Source organism: Ictalurus furcatus, chromosome 4 (assembly GCF_023375685.1).
Source record: "Ictalurus furcatus strain D&B chromosome 4, Billie_1.0, whole genome shotgun sequence".
Taxonomy (NCBI): Eukaryota; Metazoa; Chordata; class Actinopteri; order Siluriformes; family Ictaluridae; genus Ictalurus; species Ictalurus furcatus.
In genome coordinates, this window is record NC_071258.1 from 5,930,115 (window position 1) to 5,948,619 (window position 18,505).

The following is an 18,505-nucleotide window of genomic DNA, read 5'->3' on the forward strand; positions in this document are numbered from 1 at the left end:
TCTAGGCGATATTTCACTCGGTGTAATCACCTGACATGACTGAGAGGCTGCATGAATTTGTAGTCTGGGCTAGAAGGATATCAGTCCAAGCCTCACTTCTTCCATATTGTGTATTTTTCTTACAACCACTGGTGGTGCTATTGTGTTTGGTTCCACAAAAATCCAAAATAAGACATCATAAGACATTTCTTAACAGAAAAAAAAAAAAAAATCTGATATGGATGCTAAAAATGAAAGCTTATATTTAATTATTTTTATCTGAAAACCTTAGGGAGGCTTATACTAAGTTCTTTATACCAACCACCCTTGCAACTGAGATTCCTTAATTTGGCCAAATTTGAATGCAACATCACATATACACTTTTTATGTAGAGTTGTGTCTATATAGATAAATATGTTGGAGTAAATTGAGTACTTTAAATTTTGCAATATAAAAATAAGAAGAGACAACATGGAACGATGTGACATCCATTACTACAGTGCCTTGTATAAGTATTCACTCCACTGGTGGATTCCATTCAAAATATGATGTGACCTCTTGTAGTAGCTGGTTGCCCCAGAATTAATTTATAAGTTTCATGTTAACATTGGGGGTGAGTACAATATTGCAAGCCAGTATTAAGTAGATATGTGAAGGTAAATGGAGTTGTGTCGAATTTAAAAGTTTATGAGGACTCTCCTTCTGTCCCAAATGGCACACTTGTGGTGCGCTTGTTGCCCACATTGATGCAGACTCAACAGGGATCACAGTAGATATGGTTGTTCACCATATAGACCTAAATAGTGTCTGTAACAAGAGATGTGTCAAAAAAAAACAGATTTTTACCACAAAATACGTCTTTCACATTCCCCCTTCAGTGAATTGTTTTTTTTCAGAACCTGAAATTTATTCATCTTTGTTCTGTTGCTTTAACTGAAAAAGCATAAAAGCTTAGTTTTCTGGTGTCTACCGAATCTCTGTAGCAAGTGGTCAAAAATTATAACTGTTATGGCTAAACCACAGGCACGTTTGCAACTTCAAAACCACTGCTGGAGAAAAAGATATTTAAATCGATGTGTGTTAAAGTTAACTTGTCATTTAGCTGCATAATGCTTGTGGAACTAAAGCTGCAAAATAACTGATACTTCCAAGTATAATCATCTATCATTTTGATGTGGAGCTGCCATAAAAAAGTAGCTGATTTTGCCATGGAACATTACTTATCATTGTTATTATCTTGTGCTATTTGTGTATGGGTGAAGGAACTGCAGAAATGATGCCAAACCTCATTCATCTCTGAAGGAAAAATGATAAATGTCTCAACGGTCATTCCTAAACATCTCCACATGCATTTGAGTGAAAAATGACATTGTAACAAAGTGTCCCAACTGCTGTTTTTATTAAACCCATGCACCTCACTCAAGAACTTTGTGCACTTTGTCCATGTCACCAAACTGTGGAATTGGAGAAGGACAGCAGGGTTTAGTGCACCATTTGTGACAGGAGCTATGAGGACATTTGTTGGTCTTTGTCAAGCAAGAAAGAGAAAAGCCTCAAACAGACAGTTGAGAAAGAGCCTTTAGTACTCCTCAGTCCAATTTGTGCTTTTCATTTTCCTCTACACATCCTGTGCCTCCATCTAGGCAGGGGGTAGTGGTTGAATTTACTACACTCCTCATCTCTCCTACTGTTTTCTCTTGCTGAACATGCATGTTGACTTAGCAGCCTGAAGGAAGTTGTGCCAAGCTCAGTGCTCAGTAGTAGGGACTCCAAGAGAAAAATACATATCAGAGGAGATATTTGAAGACAAACATGAGGTCACCTCCACAGAGGCAGGCCAAAAACCCCAGAGTTGCCATTATTTGTTTTTCCAATGCAAGCTCAGCAGTGAACCCAGGTGTTCATACAGTAGAACACTTACATACAGCAGATTTCAAGCAGAAAGTAGACTCAGCACAGACATTTTTAACCAAAGGCCAAGGTATGCAGCATTTCTCATGAATATTTTGGTTGGGGCAGACATTTTCATAGAAAGTGCACGATTATATTTAGCAATTTTGAACATAAAAGCAATATAAAAGCCCCAAGGAACCCTAAACCAGTTATTTCCAGTCATTTATTTCTAATAAGGTAAACAATGTGCAATATCATGTTTTAATACTTGGTGTCATTCCAACGTCTACTTTTACTTAATCAGAATTTCTCCCCTTTGATATAAATTGGACAGTCCTAATGTTGAGTAAAGCTTGCATAACCTTTACACCCACCAATCACAAGGCTGATGTTGCTTCTCACTCACGCTTCAATGGTCTATTCGAGTCTAAGCAACCCAGCAAGCCAATGCTAACAGTAACTCTGCTTACTGCCAGGCTGTATCACACAAACCTATTGGTGATTATTTTCTTATAACAGGCTGCAAGTGTTTCATTTATTACTTGTCAGTGAAATAAACAGGGAATACAGAGCATGTTAGTAGGCTGAGGTACTCAGTTTCCCGGCACCCTGCTATTAACTGATGCAGGCATTTCTTCAGAATGACAGTAAAAAAAAATAATAAGCTATAAATTATACTCAAGATTAATGCCTAGACTGTTTATAAGACATTAGGTAGAAGAATATAAAGTAATTAAAGTACATAGTGATGTGTGTCTGTGTATTGTTTTAAACGGTTACTCTTCTGCTTGCTTGGTATAGTAGTCAGGGGGCAATCTCAAACAGGGGAATATCAATCTACAGAGTGTCCCAAAAGTCTACCTACATAGAGACTATGTACGCCAGCACCACATCGGTTGTGCCTTCATCAATGGCTGTTCGTGGACATTTAACAGCTAAAGACCCACCTCTTCTGTGAACACCTAACTAAACCCTAAAAAGCCAGCCCCACGTTATCCATAATAAATAAATAAATAAATAAATAACTCTGGCACTTATACCTCTACTTTGCACACTTTACTTTTCTAGAACTCAATTAAAAGATCTTGTACGGTAGCACTACTGGTATTCTTCTCCGCTTGATATATCGCTTTGCTTGTATTTCCTCATTTGTAAGTGATAAATGTAACTGTAATGTAAATGTTTACTTCTTGTTTGGTCCACAACATTCCAGTCTTTTGAATTTGTTAATAAGTTTGGCAACTAAGTATGAACATTTTTGGGAGACATTTTGCTAAAAAGTGTTAATTTCTCCTTTTGATGGAGACTCTTGGGACACCCTATATATCTGGGTGATTATTGAGTTTAGCTGATATTGGAGCAGTATTTTATCATAGTTGTTATTTTTCTTTTATTCAAACTTTTCTAAATGAAGCACATCATACCATGTTTGGCATCATACAAAAATGTCCCCTGGACATTAATCTTGTGTATATTGTGTCTATGTAAACTTCTAGCACTGGTTGTTAAAAAATAAAAAATAAAAAAAAAAACCTGGAATATCCTAGACATTGTAGTTGTGTTCATGTAAACAACACAAGGTGCTTGCTTCATCTCCCTGTTAATTTAATGACTATGCACATTTAGGTGTTTTTATGTAGATAAACTTCATTACTCATCCATTTTCTGAAGAAAAGGATTTCCATCTCACAAGACTGTGAAGCTTAAGATCTATCAGACCAGAGATGAGTGCAAACAAAACAAAGCAAGCACTCTGTTTTTTTTCCTGTTGGAATGTGAGGCCAGTGAGGCCAAGAACAGCAGCCGTCCATGTCATGAGAAAGGCTGAGGAGTTTGCAGGAGGACACCAGTGAAAATATGAGCGCAGTGAGGAAGGATTATTTATCAGCCCAGAACAGTCATCCTTGCACACTCTGTTCAAACTAGATATGCTTCATGAACCACATACTTGCTGTTACTACAAACCTGGACACACAACAACACTGCAAAACGCTGAAAGGCTTTCAGTGACTAGAATGTTACTATACTGAGTAGAGTCTTCTTCATAGCCTTTTATATGTGCTCTGTAGTTTTCTATCATGTCCTATTGACCAAATAACTTTTATTAGTGACGTTAGAGCATGAGTTGTTTCTACAGCTTTGAATTTATATCTTTGACTAGTAAACATTTCAAATTCATTTTAATCAGAACTGCATGTAGTGGATATTACTATAATACTACAACACTTAAATTATTCAAAGTGATTGGACTTACATCTGTTTAGCTTTTGCTTCCTTTACCAAACAGATTTTTACATCTAAGAAATATCAGCCCAGTTTGTTATGAGGCTTCATTTAGGAAACAGGATGTGACCATTTGACCATCCATTCCCTCCTGTTCTGTCTAGACCTTAACAGGAAGTGTATGTGCCAAGAACAGATGACTGGTGTTAGTAAGAGAGTAGCACACAGTCGTAACAACACATTAGTAATCATTCAGATTAAAATGCCTTGTGAGATATTAGCAACATAAAGAATATAGGAGAGAAGTATAAGGGTATCTTCTGTTGCTGTGGAGACATTTCACTGTTGTGAGGAGTAGTGTGTTTGAATACAAAATACAAGTTTTATTTGGAGATTAAAATGTTGTTTAAGGTAGCAGTATTTAGTATTTACAGTGCTGTGAAAAAGAATTTGCCCTCATTCGCATTGGATTGGTTTTAGATCTTCGAATGAAACAAAACAAACAAAGTCACCTGAGTAAATACACAATACAGTTTTTTTCTTTATTTTTTTAATGAAGTAAAAAAAAAAAAAAAAAGTTGTCCAACTCCTATCCATCCATGTGAAAAATTAATTGCCCCCTTAAAATAAAATATGGTTGGGCCACCTTTAGCAGCAATAACTGCAACCAAACGCTTCCAATAACTGGAGATCAGTCTTTCACTTACTTATAGGACTAGAACTTACTGCTATGCTTTGGATCAGTGTCTTGCTGCATAATCCAGTTGCGGTTGAGTTTCAATTTACAGACTAAAGACCGGACATCCTCCTTTAGGATTTTCTGGTAGAGAGCAGAAGGTTCACTACTGTGCCGAGTTTTTCCATTTGGAGATAACAGCTCTCACTGTGGTTATTTAGAGTCCCAGAGACTTTGAAATAGCTTAGTAACCCTTCCCAGATTGATGTATTTCAATCACCTTCTTCCTCATCATTTCTGGAATTTCTTTCAACTTTGGCATAATGTGTTATTGTGTAAGACCTTTTAACAACTTTATGCTTTTAAAAAGTTCTATTTAAGTGTTGATTTGACTGAACAGGGTTTGCAGTAATCAGGTCTGAAACTCTTATGGCGACATTTGGCTGGTCCTCTTGAGGAATATTTTTTTGTTGTTGTTGTTTCAAAAACAGCAGCTTCTATTTAAAACCATTTTTTAAATTATTTTGGTTACTGAAGTTATGGTTCTGATTTGATTAAATTTACAGTAGGTGGATTACTAATTACTGTATTTAATAATTATAAACATAGCAAGACAAGTGTGTGTGTGTGTGTGTGTGTGTGTGTGTGTGTGTGTGTGTGTGTGTGTGTGTGCTATAGATGACACCTTGGTCCAATCCACAGCACTACACCACTTGCACAGCATATGGTTAAAGCTATAAACATGCACCCATGTATTTCAACTGCAATTTAAGACTCTTGGACCTTTAAACAGTATTATTTAAAGGTTTATTGATTTATTCACTCTTAGCTTTGGGGACATGTACTTAATGATATGCTAGGGAATGTCCTTAAGCAAAGGAGTGACAGAACGTGACCCAACTCAATGCCATAAGAGCATTTTTTATGCACAAATATTAAAAAAGTAAACAATATGCAATAAACACATCCTCCATCAAGTTTCTGGGGATAGGATCTGAACACTGAATAGTCAAAACACATGAGCATAATTCTTAACTGCTATGCCAAATGCATATAAATAATTAACGCTAAAAGGCAGCTTTTATCTGTTATCATTATCGCCTCTTGTCTGTTACATTTGAGTTCAGAAGGCCAAGACCCACCAAGCTACCATGGAATTCCTTCACAGATTGTGTATGTATGAGACAGCGAGATGGATGGGGGTTTCAGGATTTTCTTAGGAATACTGAACACCTTCCCCCCTGCTCTCTCGCCCCAGAGTCCATTTCAGGATTTTGTGGATCAGTGATTGAAAAGAATAAGAAAGGACAATGTGCTGAGAGAAGGGGAGAGGGAGTGTCATTGTGTGGAACCTGCACAGATTACTAAATCCACATCTCAGCATCCAATGTGTTTGCCCTCCACTTCTGTGCCACAGCAACACATTACCATATCCAAAATTCCTCTACAGAAATCACAGTACAGCCCACCACCTGTTCCTCAGTGTAACTGCTTTTCTCTGGGAAAGAATCTGGTCCATATTTGAGATCATTTAAGTAGTCATGTCTACAAACTATGATAAATCAGATTAAAGTTAGATCAGATTTCCAGAAATCCTATAAAACACATGGATTATCATTCAATAGTAGGGTTATTCTGTGCATATACACTTTTAATTCGGTGCATATACACTTTTAAACTGCTATTCTTATTTTTCAAATCTGCACATAAAGAAGCTCCATGGCAGCCTTTACACTCATCGATTAATGCATGGGTATTCATAATGGACTGAGATAGAGATACTGGATCCAAACACTTGAACAACTATCTCCATCTTTAGATCAGAACAAACGCTTAATTTATTTATTTATTTATTTATTTATTTATTTATTATTATTATTATTATTATTATTATTATTATTATTATTATTTTGAAAGAATTGAATCTGTAACCACAAATGTATGTAATGTAGGTACAATGTATGTAATAATCAATTGAGATGGAGATGCTGGATCCAAAGCTCATTTTCATCTTTAGATCAAAACAGACCCGTAATTGAATTGTATTTAAAAGAATTGAATCTGTAACCACAAAAACAATATATTTACCTGACATAATTGGCATTTGAATTTTATAACTTTCCTAGAAATGAACTGTAGAGGTGCATGTATTTGGAAATAAATCCTATTACTGACTGACTCATGTATGCATGTAAGCATGACAAATCACTAGAACTGTTTTCCCATCATTTACCATCAGTAGGACACACTCAAATGTGAATACAGTTGTGCTGATGTGTATTATTCTGTTGCAGAGCAGTGTATTTTGTGTGCATTTCATCATTTAATTGGTGCACATTGTGTTGTTGTTGTTGTTGTTGTTTTCATATTTCCTTGTGTATTGCACCATGTGCATGTGTGAATTTTTATTTGCGTATAGCCTATTGTATTTGAGTATTTATGAATGCTTAGTGAAGATTTCACTGTATGTTATGCAAAGTGTTTCTCCTGCCACATTGCATTAAGCGTGCACTTTACTGCTGTCTCATGTCCCTTGTGCCATGGTTCTTGAACAGCTCTGGAACCAGCTATCAAGACTAAACAAATTATACACTGTTTGTATGTCTCCTTTTATGTGAGAAATAAAACTAAAGGCAAATATTTTCTGGAATATCCAACATGAATGAATGTCTTCCCAGCTCTTTACATTTAATACCTTTATACCACTTCTGATTGTTCAGAAAGTGTTGATTAATTTCTAAATCAGCAGCTCAGACAGAAGTTCTCAGACAGGCTGTAATTCAAATAGCAGATTCTTTACTAACGGCTAATTTACAAGTACTTGTACATTATGGTGGATGTTTCACATACTCGAGTCTCCTAATTAGTGGATTAAATAAAACGTTTGTCGTTATTTAGTATTAAAAAAATACGATATATACAGTATGGTGAAGATTTCTATACTGGTACATTAATTTAGCATTGTTGGAAGGAGTCTCCAGTGTCAGTGCTTTGTAACAGTCAGGGGTAAAGCTGTTCCTTTAAGTTTTCAGCCATGGGATACGTGACTTTGGGCTTTTTGGTTTCTTGGTAACATGAGAAGTTCCAATTTTCTGTCTATAAATGCTCTAATGTATGATAATAGGAACTAACATTTTAATATGTGCCTACATTCATGCTGCTCATAGCTTCTACATTCATATGCAGTTCATTTACTCAGATTTAAACGATTATGCCATTTCGCCTTTCTATTCTGATTCTAATGTTATGGTGTTCTGTGTTGAAAGTCTGCAAATGCTTGGCTTTAGTCTTTATTGCTTGCCGTTTACCGTCTTCTATGTTGCACTGTTGTCCTGGAGGTATATTATTTCCCATATGCTGTATATGGATGTGAAGACAATAAATATCTACCAGACTAAAATGCATGAAATTGGGTATAAATGTGACCCTTAGAGCATTCTTTTCAAAGAATCCACCCATGACTCATCACTCCTCAGTCCATTTACACTCTGCCACTGTTATGACAACATTAGTCCAACGCCTGCTAAAACACACACTTTAGAAGAGTTAGAAAGGATTTGAGCCCTCCCAGCTACAGTACCCACGCAGCATAACAACAGCGGCTGTTATCTATGCAAACACTTCAGCACTCAGGGCCATTGGTGCGACTTTACACATGGAAATGTATTAATTGTATCTGAGTGTGTGTGAATGGACAGCTACTGAGAGAACCCAGGAAATGTGTGTTAAACAGAGCCATCAGGACTAGCAATGATACACACAATAACAAGCAGGCATGCACATTACATATGTGCATTACAAGAGCCTGAGGACTGAAGGGCGTATTGTGCTCTATTTTAAATGCAGTGATCTGTTCCAAAAAAACTGACATGGAGGTTTTTCCCCTATTTGGACAAAATGAGGCATATAACACATATAATGTATGTGATTCACCGAGCAAAATGTGTGCTTGTTGATGCAATGGAATAAATGGCAGACTTTTAATGTGTAATGTGATATATTCCAATGCTTCCTTATCCTGGCTCTCAAGTTCCTGCTAATGTGTTTGTGTCTCTGCACTGAATGTAAGCAGTTCAAACTGTTTTTGTTGTAATGGATGGAGCTTTCAACTTTTTGCCAAATGTTTTTATTTGTATTATTTTTTTATATTATTTTTTATAATATTCAAGGTGTCGAGACGTTACACTAGAAGCACATGGAACGGAAAAGGCAAGGGGAAAGTTTTGACCTTTGCTGACTCTTGATAACCTCGAGCCGATCGCGCGCCCTCCGCGGCGGTGACGACTCATTCGAATGTCTGCCCTATCAACTTTCCTATATATATATATATATATATATATATATATATATATATGTGTGTGTGTGTGTGTGTGTGTGTGTGTGTGTGTGTATGTCACTTTATATTTAAGTCACGTTCTTTTATATTTATATTAATGTGCTTGTCCTACTACATTATCGTTTCTATAGTAACAACTAATTTACAGCAACTTGTATGGCGGATGTGCCACATAATATATTGTATGTCTAGTAATAAATGAAAAATATGTTATTATTTAACAAAGGAAAACATTAAATCATTGATATGGATAAGTTATCTGTAAAGATATGTTTATTTAATATTTACAGAAATGGCCTCAAATGTTAGCACTTTGTCCAAAAAAAAAAAAAAAAAAGGCAAAAAAAGTTCCACCACAGGAGAGTCTTCAGGAGAGTCTTCAGGATCTTGCACTATTTTGTGTTTTCTCAGTAACATGACAAGCTGCTTTTGGCATTTTTAACTTCAGTTCAGTGAAAACAAGACTCTGGTGAGGAAATGACTATTTATAGCAGCTACATCATAAGTGATAGCAGAAACTAAATTGTCTAAAACATTAAATGTAACAAACTGTTAAAAAGTTGTTCATTAATCAAATAAAAATGTGAGCATTGGCAAATTGCTGTGGTATACGAGGAATAAAACATTGCAGGACATGTTGTTGTAGGAAAATATCCACTTCAGGTTGGTAACAGTAACTCCACTTTGCTCACCAGCTCATTGCTGATTATTCCCACATACTGTAACATCACACCCCATCATGTTTTATTCTGTACTTATCAAGTAGTGTTGAGAAAGACTCATTTAAAAAAACATACATAAAATGTATTTTAATGTATAATCAGAGGTGGAAAAAGCACTGTAAAATAACGTTTGTTTTTGTTGTTGTCTCAAAATGTAAAACAGTTAGTCAAAATTATAACTGTGTGAATGAAAAAAAGTTTGCACTTACCGTAAATGTACGTGAGTATACATAAAATGAAAACTTGCAAATATGTATTCACACCAAAGTCATATGAAAAGACACCATTTTTGAGGTTATGAGCATGGTTTAGGTTTGTACCTTAACTTGTGACTCAGTTCACATGAAACCTCACAACTGAAATAACCAGTTTCTTTTTTTGCTCCAAAACTATTGAACTCACTACCATCTGATCCTAGACAAGGCCAGTCTAGTATATTAAAATCTTCTCTTAAAGTGTATTTCTTTAGAATTGCTTTTACTTGATGACTTTGTTTTGATGTCCTGTTTTTAGTTGCTTATATTTTGATCCGAAGACATTTGCACACACGCACTTGTTTAGACATATGAAAGATATCAGATCGACAGTGTACCTAGTTTTAATAATCTGATTATTGGGATAAAATCCAGGTACTTATCCAATATATTGAAGTCATTTTACAATTTAAGATATAATATGCTTTATTTGATCATATAATAATCTTGTAATTGTCTAATTCAGATATTATTGAGTTTTTAGTGTATATAGACTATGAAAGGTTTCTCATGATCTTAAAAACCTTTTGATCTGAAGGTGTATGATTAAATGTTTGAAATCGGTGTTGTGGACAAAAATATAATTGTGCCAACATATTCATTTCTTTCATTAGAAAACTAACATTTTATTTACAAAAAATATATTTTTTAAACGGATGACTTGGAGCAAAATATTCCGAAAAGCAGCCGATAAGTGTCGAGCGTAGGTGGGAACTCTTTAATACTGTTTAAAAAGCATCTCAGAGCGATTCCTCAAAAAATCGGTTGAGAAAATGCCAAGAATACATTTGTGGAAATTCTCGGCAAAAAGTGTGTCTACTTTGAAGATGCTAAAATACAAAATTATTTTGTTTTATTTTGGATTTTTTTTTTTATCACAATATAATTCCCATAGTTCCACTCGTGATATTCCAGAGTTTTGATGACTTTATTATTATTCAAAAATGTGGGGAAAAATTAAAATAAAGAATGAATGTGTCTAAAATTTTGACCGGTAGTGTATAAATACACTGTGTTTATTTGATAGTAGATATGTGTATAAAGTTTTGCCTAAGTGTGTTTCTGTGAAAGGAGCAGTTGTGTTTTCACTCTGACATGTTTGTAAAATGTGTGTTGTGGAGCGTACATTCACCCCATAGCACTACGTTAATGTTAAATGAGGTTGTTGGTCAGTGTATGTGTGTGTGTGTGTGTGTGTGTGTGTGTGTGTGTGTGTGTGAATGAGTGTGGGAACTGCTTTGTAACTTATCCCCAGAACAGAGGGGGCACACACACAGGCCAATGTTTCTGCAGGCCTTCTGCTCCTCATATTGATTGAGCCATGGGGTGGAGTTTACACTTCTGGACCATCCACTGACCCTAAACCCATTCATGCCACTGAAACCTCGTCCTGTGCGTCCATGAGGAAATATACCCCCACCCATGGCTCTGGACTTCTCATCCCCCCGTCCCTCCATCCAGACGTGTTTATGGCCTGAGCCGGCAGTGCAGGGCTTCTTCGACTCTACAGCCTGGCATATGGAGGCCCGCAACAAAAGGACTCTTGTGAAGGGGGACACAAAGAAGAGCGATCCATTTCCCACAAGGGGAGGAGCCACATCAGCAATAAAGCACAAGTGACATGCTGGGTGGGAGGTTTCATGGGTGGAGTCTTGAAGAAAGGGGCGTGGACAGGACATGTCAGTCATGCTCCTAGGATTTAGATTTAGATTTTGTTTTTGTTGAATTGAATGAGTTGATTAGCTTTATCTGCACTGAAAGTGAAATGTTTTTAATGCTTTCAATGTAGCATTACTTTCTTTTTTTATATATATTGTACTAGCCTAGAGTTAAATACAACTTTGTTGTTTTTTCTGATGTTAAAATGCACATAAACGTGACTGATTGAATGGGTAGCGGTGAAAAACAGGGGGAAAAAACATTATTTGAGTCATGATCCTGTGATTTGTAAGAGTACCTGGAAGGTATGAATGAAAATGTAAAGAGAAAAGAAGTGGAATAACTGAAATAAAAGGCTTAGAATTTTTTTTAAAACTAGAAACTGTATTCTGTTACAAATTAAACATAAACAAGATAAAGTTATTGGTCTAATATGGTTCGAATGAAAGACAAATGAAATCCAACAATTTTACATTTCAAACAGACTTTTTTTTAACCATTGCTTCACTTTTTAATTTAGAAATGTCTTTGATTTATACATTAAATAAAAAAACATCAAAAGCATATGCTAAGTGGGCCATTATCTCCTCCCATTTAAGAACTATTGAGGCTTTACAGTCTTAGGCAGAAGCACTTAGAATTAATGGTGGTGAGGAGAAAAACAACAATATCTGCCATCAATCAGACACAGAACTGGTCCAAGCCTCATACTTACAGTTAAAGCACTCAAACGGCTACAGTTTGTGCACTGATAACCACACTGTTTTTTGTTTTTTTTCTGGGTTATGTAAAAGACCCATAAGCAACAGGGTAACAGTCACACTCCTTCCTGTCTGATGAAGAAAAAAAAAACTGCCACCAAACAACGGCGGGCAAGCTAAAGCAGAGTTTCAGCTTCCGTCTGGTAACCACAGCAGTATAAATTGTGTCCATTCTTTTAAAGTGCTCAGACTTTATATACATATATAATACATATAAAATAGTATATACATTTGACTTTTTTTAACTAGTCCACTTAATCAAATGGGTTTAATTCAAAGCTCAATAATTCAAATGGTCTGCACAAAACAAAGTTATTGTAAGCAAACAGGCCTAAAAGCAATGTCAGCTTGAACCTAATGTGTTTTGTCAGGGGAAAAATTCAAGAATAGAAATGTCTATGGCTCCAAATAGACAAAATATTATGGTACACATTAAATGAATGCACATCTATCAATAAATCCATACTGCAGAGGTCTGTAGAATTGATTTTACCGATAAACGGGTTCCTGGTTACAAAAAAAGTTTGAGAAACCCTTGAACTAAGAATTTCCAAACCGATTACACTATGTTATCAATGCAGACACTAACTAACTTATCATGCTAATGCCTACGAAGCATGTATTTGTTTTTCTCACTTTTATTAGCTCAGTGTGCTCCCACTGCCCAGGCTAATCATTAACAATTCTCTTCAATCCTCGTCTGCCTCATTACAGATTCAGGGCCTGGACCCTGTGACTCAGGCGCTCTGGTGTGTCTCACACTCGGTAAGCCATGACATGGCTAGAGAGCAAAACAGCATCCGCCTAATGCTATTGTTGAGCAAGCGATCACCGTGGCTCTCTTCAAGTCGCTACAGCCAGAGCAGACCTCCAGGAGGCCTTTGTGCCTCATAATTGTCTCTTTCGAAGCTGGGACTTCCCAGTGTCTTCCTCTTATTATTCTCAAGAAGGTGTTGCTTCTCCTCCATTTTTTTTTTCTTTTCATGCCTTTTAACACCATGTTTCAAGAGTTTCCATTCAACTCTACAGACAGCAACACCTGCAACCAAATTCCCACTAGAAAACTTCCAGTTTGAGCGTTTCATTTGAAAGGGAGGGAATATGCTGAATGAGCAGCTAGCAAAGAAGCAGTTTCTGAAAGTCAGTAGTGCTTTAAACGGCCATCAGGCTCCTACTGCTGTTTGTGACAAAGACAAAGGCAGTTGCTTGTTTTCGTTCTCTGCCATTCAAATGGACTTTAATCTCCTCTGCAGACACTTTGCCACAAACAAATACAACCCCCAGATTCAGTTGCTTGTCTCTCAGGCCAAATTAAACATCCCTGTGCTTTATCTACCAGAAGTCAACAAGTGTTCCCTTGGATAGTGGACAATTCGTGCTGCCTGATTCCTCCAATAACTGAACTGGAAGAGGTGTTGACACGACCCTTTGAGATAAGGCCTTATTGTGTTGAAGGGATAGTGTTGCTTATTGACTAGAGCTTCTTATGCTAACATTTACAGTGTATTTTTCCCTGGGGACAGTTGTGCCAAAGCTTGGATCGTTTGGAAAACTAATGGAAGAGGAAAAAAAATTGTAAACATGACGATAATGTTTTCAAATTTGGATGTAAGCTCACATGTATGGTTAAGTAATAATGTTGTCTCACTGGAGCAGTGCATCCATTCAGCAATAACCACGTTTCAACATAAGACGGCGATCAAACTACAAGCTACACTTTAGGTGTCTTGAATCTCTCTAAAGCTCTTTTGTGACAAAATCCAATCTGATTATTTAACAAAATCAAATTTGGTGGACTAAACTACACACCATATCATGAAACTCCTCATATGAAATACAAAAAGAAAACATACGAAACTCAAGCTCTACAGCTTGAAACCGAGAGCAAGGTTGTAACACTTGAACACTAGGAATGAATAATAAAGTGCAATCAAGGGGGGTTATGGTGCATCATGCAACGATGTTATGAAATATTTTGCAGTTTACCTTATCAGGGCCGAGCCAGGGTGCTTATGGACACCCATTTCTGAGATGACTAGACAATATTACTGAGATTATCCAAATGAACTCCACATCAAGTACTGTAAAAACCCATTAGTGGCAAGATGATGGAGGGAGAGAATATATGTATAGGGGAAAAGATATAACAGTTTCAGTGAACTGCCTCAGAGATGAACAATTCATACCAGTGTAACACAAAATAACTGGTGCGTCTAATGTTTGTGCTGGAATCTACCTCTTAGCTGAGACTTAAATATAAATGTTCAATCTCAAATTCTAATACAATAATATAATACACAGCTAATCTCAATTGAAAAATAATCAACTGTGATATTGATGAGCTTAGTTAACATTAGAGACTTGGTTAACATTTGGTAATATTCTACTCACTCTTATGCATTTACTCATAAGCTTATTATTCATATGTCTTAAGTGTGGCAGCGTATTTATTTCAAGCCATACTGTATTTACATTTAATATTTGAATAGATACTCATTGTGACTATGGATGAGTATTATTTTGATCTAATAAAAGGTTTAGGCTACTAAAAAGGAATATTGCGTTATAATGTGCAAAAACAAAAGAAAGAAAAGACCATTTTTCTGATTATTTAAAAGAATAACATGTACGCAAATTATTTTGCTGTCAAACAAATGAATAGTGGTTATAAATAATCACAACAGCATTTGAGCTATTCCTAAAATGCTAAGCCATACTTTATAAGTACAGATCTTGGTTTACAGTTGAAACTACAGGACATTGTAGTCACACTCTACTTTATACAGTACCTTAATAATGACTTATAATGAATTATAATTAAATTAGAATAGTCTGATGCACAATGCTGTGCACAATAGAATACAAGACTTTTCTTCTAAAGCTTTCTGTGTTTCTAAGTGTATATAATCCTCAGGTGTTGCCAGGTCAAGAATGGCTTGTATACAATGCAAATTCAAAATGATGATATGGTAAATCGCTGGAATGTGGCAAAGACTGATTCAACTCTTGTGTTTTAATGCAATAGAAGTGACTAAGACTGGGAGAAGAGTGTAAATGGATCCCTCATCACACTTAAAGGGGCGTGAAATACCATCTTACCAAAATGTGGGCGGGGTTCCAAAGTTTCTGCTTATAAAAAGGGATTCCAGCAGATGGAAGGTAGAGCGTAGGAGTGCCTCACACCCCAAGCCTTAACCAACTTCATACTTTCTTGGCTGCAGTTTCTCAGGCCTACTGTCTCAGGCATCTTCGCAATGCCATCAAATCTCCTTACACCTTTTCTTGAGTTGGATGAGGAATTTTGCAAGGTGAGTAATCAATAATGTTTTAATTAACTTATTTTTCACTTATTTCGGTCAGATGCAGTTCATGGAAATGTTTTACATTACTACAGTCTATAAGGGAAATTACTAGACTTTACAGACAAAATCAAATACTTCTGATACAAAAAGAAAGCACTTTAGAAAAACTTTAGAAGTTTTAGGCGGTTCTCATACACATTGTGAGTCATTTTGTACCATAGTTTTGCTTAGTCCCAGTGCCTAATGAAGTGAATGAATTAAGATGTGTCTGATTCGACCTAAAGCACTATATGGGTTCATTCAGCATTATGGGAGTTTTCAGGGTTGCCAGGTGGCCGGAATTCCTTAGCATTTGGAGTAAGAAATGGTGAAAGTCTGTTGTGGAAAAAAAGTTGTGCTCGTGTTAACCTTGGTAGTAATGCTGTGTAGAAAACAAATCTTAAACTCCTTCTCTGTCCCGCAGACTTTTCAGAGTCTAGAAGTGCAGGATGGGTCGCGGCGTGCAGTCGGATTCCAGCGTAGACATTCCCTGTGCCCGGTCACACTTCCCAACTCCAAATTCAACATCGTTGGAGGAGTCATAGACCCTACAGATGACCTCTGGTCCCTTACAAGCATTATCAACCAGCCATGGAGCCGGGAACAGCTTCCGCGCTCTGCCCTACAGCGCATCCCGTTCCGGGCTGACCGCTCTGTGAGTATGATCGAAGGACACGTGAGTGGCGAGTCCACCCTACCGCCTCCACCGGGCCTGTGTATCTCCCCGCCGGGCCTGAGCGTCTCCCCGTCCTCCCCAAGAGCAACACCGGTGCCCGCTGTATCTGCGCGCTACAAAACCGAGCTCTGTCGCACCTACGAGGAGAGCGGAGCGTGCAAGTACGGTGCCAAGTGCCAGTTTGCGCACGGCACAGACGAGCTGCGCGGCCTGAGCAGGCACCCCAAGTACAAAACCGAGCCGTGCCGTACCTTCCACACCGTGGGCTTTTGTCCTTACGGCGCGCGCTGTCACTTCATCCACAACGCCGACGAGCAGCAGCAACAGCGGCAGGCCACGAGCACCACCAGGGAGCGCCCGCGCCTGTTGCGCCAGAGCGTCAGCTTCGCCGGCTTTTCTTCCCGAGCCACCGTGGCTGCTTTCCAGGCCCTGCCAGACCCGCTCGCGTTCACCAGAGCGTCTTCAGTGTCTCCTCCACCATCATCTTCCTTTTCGTGCAGCCCTGATCTCCCGTCTCCACCACTGCTCCCAGAGCACGGAGCCTTGAAGCACGGCTTCGGGTTCACAGCAGATATCGCGCTCAGCGACCGGATCGCGGCTCTGCAGCGCAGCGCGTCTGCGGACTCGCTCTCTGATCACGACAGCTACTCGAGCTCCGGGAGCCTAAGCGGCTGCGACTCTCCTGGTGTAGAATTATGCAGGCGTCTGCCCATCTTCAGCCGCCTGTCTGTCTCAGACGATTAATTAACGATCTGTGCATATTGCATATTGGTTTTGATTTGTTATATATATATATATATATATATATATATATATATATATATATATATATATATATATATATATATATTACTTCTTCATGAGATGCAACAGAAGTTTACACATAATATCCCATAGTTCTGTACTAAGACCCATAGTTTTGTCAACCGCACATTACTTGGATATAAAAACTGAATATAGTGTTCATTTGTGACCACGTGACCTGATCTGACCCCTATAGGTGTTAATCCAACACTGGCTTTTTGCTGTGTGCCAATGTATACTGTTGTATACCAGTTGAAACTGTACTGGGTATTTCACTCTAGATTCACACACATTTGGGTCTCCTAGATGCAAGGAAATGTTCTGAGAACCTTTCTGTACCCATTTTGTTTGGAAAGTGTAATGTAATAGTGCAGATGAGCATGTTCCACTACATGCAGACATCTGTGGTTTAACCAAAGCTGAACAATTTTACTCTATATTTCACTGTAGGCAGACCCCTAACCTTGAACCCAGACATGTACTGTAAACAAAGTGTAGCCTTTAGTGAAGGCATTTTATAAATTGATAGTTTTACAAAATAGTTTGAACTGGTTTCTTGTCTAAAATTCTATTTATTGCCCATTTTATTCTTTTGTGATTGCATTTTGATATAAATTTTATGCATTTTTACACATCTCTTGAGTTTGAGCTATTTCCCAGCTTTAAGTGAGACCAGCAGTACGGACTCTGAATGTAGAAATCTCAGGATCATAAGTGATAAAATTCCACCACTTTCTATTATGCTTCTCTTATGCTCACTAAGATCAGTATTTGGGCTCAATCATTTCAAACAAGTGTGTGTGTGTGTGTGTGTGTGTGTGTGTGTGTGTGTGTGTGTGTGTGTGTGTGTGTGTGTGAGTATGTGTGCAAGTGGCAGTGTGACAATGTATCAGGAAATATTGCTACATCATCTTAGTCTCTTGCACTGTCAATCTGTATTATAGAGACTAAAAGATGCAATGTTCTTTGCAGTGTATACATGTAGAAGAAAAGTGTATTTTCTGACTTTGATTAAAAGCTTACAATGTAGTTGATCCTTTTTAAAAAAAGAAAAAAAAAAACCCTGCAAGTTCCTCGCTTAGTTTCCTGTGTAAGGTATTGCCTTTTGTTAACTTAAACTTATTTATTTTCTTTTTTTCAGTGCAAGAAAAAGACAGTATAATGTGCTATGATTTTGTAT

The 18,505-nt window shown here is 37.4% G+C and overlaps 1 protein-coding gene across 1 annotated transcript; it reads left to right on the top strand.

Annotated features, from left to right (window-relative positions):
* Positions 1 to 15,422: 15,422 nt before the first annotated feature.
* LOC128606221 (mRNA decay activator protein ZFP36L1) lies at positions 15,423 to 17,265 on the top strand. Its single transcript, XM_053622255.1, has 2 exons — positions 15,423 to 15,812; positions 16,270 to 17,265. The coding sequence occupies exons 1-2, from the start codon at positions 15,759 to 15,761 to the stop codon at positions 17,263 to 17,265; spliced, it is 1,050 nt and encodes a 349-aa protein (XP_053478230.1). The 5' UTR covers positions 15,423 to 15,758.
* Positions 17,266 to 18,505: the final 1,240 nt, after the last annotated feature.